The sequence below is a fragment of the Mustela putorius genome, unplaced genomic scaffold, assembly GCF_011764305.1.
Source record: "Mustela putorius furo isolate JIRA1106 unplaced genomic scaffold, ASM1176430v1.1 tig00003858_pilon_pilon_pilon, whole genome shotgun sequence".
Classification (NCBI taxonomy): Eukaryota; Metazoa; Chordata; class Mammalia; order Carnivora; family Mustelidae; genus Mustela; species Mustela putorius.
Genome location: NW_025422010.1, coordinates 8,707,846 through 8,710,946, shown reverse-complemented (window position 1 = coordinate 8,710,946; position 3,101 = coordinate 8,707,846). Strand labels below are relative to the sequence as shown.

The window sequence follows — 3,101 nt, the reverse complement described above, 5'->3', positions numbered from 1 at the left end:
TTAACTTATTTTAAAGATTTTATTTATTCGACAGAGAGAGACGCAGCAAGAGAGGGAACACAAGCAGGGGGAGTGGGAGAGGGAAAGGCAGGCTTCCCACTGAGCAGGGAGGCTGATGCAGGGCTCGATTCCAGGACCCTGAAATCATGATCTGAGCCAAAGGCAGACGCTTAACGACTGAGTCACCCAGGTGCCCCAACCTTTATTAACTCTTTATTATTCCTTATAGTATATAGCACAATATTTATTTATTTATTTATTTATGAAATGGTCTTTTTATTATGTACAGACTATATGTAAACAAACCACTCATGCTGAAAACAATAGGTTCTGGCTTTTCTCAGGGCCCTCAGAAGCCTTTTGGAGACCGTTCCTTCCCTTCAGAAAGGGGAGTATGTGTGCGTGCGTGTGCATGTGTGTGTAACCTTCTGATTCCCTGGGGTTTGACCAGCCTCATTTAGCCACATCCCCCTCCTTGCCTTAACCCATGGCTTTGAGCTTCGCTGATCCAGGAGGAGACCTCAGCCTGGGGCAGGCATAAGCCAATCCCTCAACCTCCCTCTTACTCTTCTGCAAAGAATCAATGAAGGTTTGCCACTCCGTTGGGTAAAAATGCTTATAGACGTTGATCTTATTCCGAATCTGTTTGCAGGGTATGTGGATAGTAATTCTTCTCATCCTGGGCCATAGCCTTGTAGTTGTCTCCATGCTTCTCCACCATGTAGCACACATAGTCAATGAGTTCTCGAGAAAGTGTGTTTCCTTTCTTTTCTGAAAGGCTGGGTTCTGCCTCCAGGTCGTTTAGTACATAGGGCTTCCGCACAAGCTCCATAGACCTCTCCTCTACATCCACATCCATGGCCTTCACCTTTCTCTTACAGAGAGGAACCGCCTTGTTGGGGTCCATAGCCAACCCCATCTCGATCAGGTTCTGTTGCATGGATTTGGCGTGGTTCCAGGCATGTTGGATGTGGGAGCACTTGACCCATGACGCCGCTTTCCATCGAACATTCTGGTTCAGCCGCTTCTGGTTAACATTGTAACTGAACTTCTGTCTCCTGGTCTTCCCCTTGGCTTTGGGCATTGCCTTGACCACCGAACCGGCCACTGTAAGTGGGTGGTTCTCACTCTCAGCTCCTCGTGTCACAGACTCTATAACATGATATTGAAAACACAAGCTTTGGATCTAGAAAAAGTATGGCTTTCAATCTTGGTTTTATCATTGACCAGATGATATTTCAGGCTAATCTCCCATTTAGGCTTGGTTTCCCTAAAAAATTATCTCAGACACTGTCTGATTTGTTCTAGGAGTCTTGTATTAATAACTGTAATCTACGTAGAGACATCTGAAGCATATAGACTTGCCAATTATTATTTTTTTTTCATCTGTATGTTCATTCTGGCCACAATCCTACTGTTCCAGAGAGGCAGGTGTCCCAGAGTCCTATAAGAAATCAACAGTAAGTAGAAGAACAAGGCAAAGGCTGACATCATAAAATATAATCTTGGGTGGCTGAAACAACAGAAATTTATCTTCTCACAGTTCTGGAGGCCAGAAGTGATACCAGGGTTTGGCCAATTCAGTTTCTGAGGAGGGCTCTCTTTCTGGCTTGCAGACGACCCCCTGCTTGCTCTATCCTCACCTTCAGTGCACACCCACAGAGATAGAGAGAGAGAGAGAGAGAGAGTGAGGAGGCTCTGTGGGGTCTCTCCTTCTAAGGACAATAATCCTATCAGATCAGGGCCTTACCCTTATGACTTTGTTTAACTATAATTACCCTTTCTATGGGCCCTATCTCTAAATAATAACAAATAAGTGGAATTAAGGTTTTAACATATGAACTTGGAGGGGGGCAATTCAGTCCATAACACAAAACGAAATCTACCTAAAATTGAATATAAATAGAAACAAACAAACCTAACTGTATATCAAATTACGAGACCACAGAGAAAAAAACAATGCAATTAACTTTTAAATTATGTGCTCTGGTTGTAAATCTTAGTGGATTTGAGGACAAAAGGAACTGTTGAGAAAACCTGGATTTGCTTAGTAGTTTTATTGTAGGAAGTGGTACTGGTTTACCTACATGGAACTGTTTTCTCTACATTGTAGGATAGATGTTTTGTGTTGTTCGGAACCAGGGAAGGGGAAAATAAGTCATGGTGGGGAGGTGAGAAAGAAGAGCTGTGGTTGTATTAGTATGAACTCATCTTTCTTTGTTCCTTTAATCTAATCCATTGAAAGAAACTATATGCTCTTTCCAATGTCACTGAAATACTTAGCACCAAAATCTTGATGTTTAAAAAAATCAGGGATCCTTAGAGAAATAGCTGACTTGCAGTCTGGGGCAGGAAAAGTGAAAGGTGAATCTGAAACCCTTACTGTGTCAGATTACTTACTCAGTAGAGAGGGAAAATTACCTTTACAATGAGAAATCCGGTAGACACCATCTTAATTGAATTAAGATCACCAGTAATGGGATACATTTGCAACCGAGCCCCCTGCTCTGATGTGAGGGAGAAGAATACAATACCACCTTTGTAGTATTCTTGCCAAAATGCTCAACCTGCCTCTAATTTAGGGAAAACAATCAGATAAGTCCGAATATAGAAGACATTCTACCAGACAACTAGCTTTTCAAAAATGTCAGAAATCATGAAAGGTAGAACAAGGCATGAAACTGGGTCATATATTTCATATTAATTAATGAATACAATGACAAATTATTATAATAACTATTAACATAACAATATTATTAATTGTTTCTCAAAGTTAAATATATTGAGAATGATAATGTTATTATAGTTTTATATGAGAATGTTTTTGTTTTTGTTTTGGGGAGATATATGCTGAAGTACTCAAGGGTGAAATGTGATAAGTCTCATTTACTTTCAAATGGTACAGCCAAAAAAAGTGTCTCATATATATATATAATATATATATATAAAAAATATATATACACAGCACATATATATATTTATAAACATAAATTTTATAGTTATTAATATTTTAATATTTATTTTATATTTGTATTATTACATATATAATATATAAATGAAAATATATATTGATAAATATATATAATATATATATTATATAA

The 3,101-nt window shown here is 38.8% G+C and overlaps 1 protein-coding gene across 1 annotated transcript; it reads right to left on the bottom strand.

Moving 5' to 3' along the window:
• Positions 1-631: 631 nt before the first annotated feature.
• LOC101679814 (nucleolar protein 16-like) lies at positions 632-1,084 on the bottom strand. The gene has a single exon (XM_045065776.1). The coding sequence runs from the start codon at positions 1,082-1,084 to the stop codon at positions 632-634; it is 453 nt and encodes a 150-aa protein (XP_044921711.1).
• Between the last annotated feature and the right edge of the window lie 2,017 nt (positions 1,085-3,101).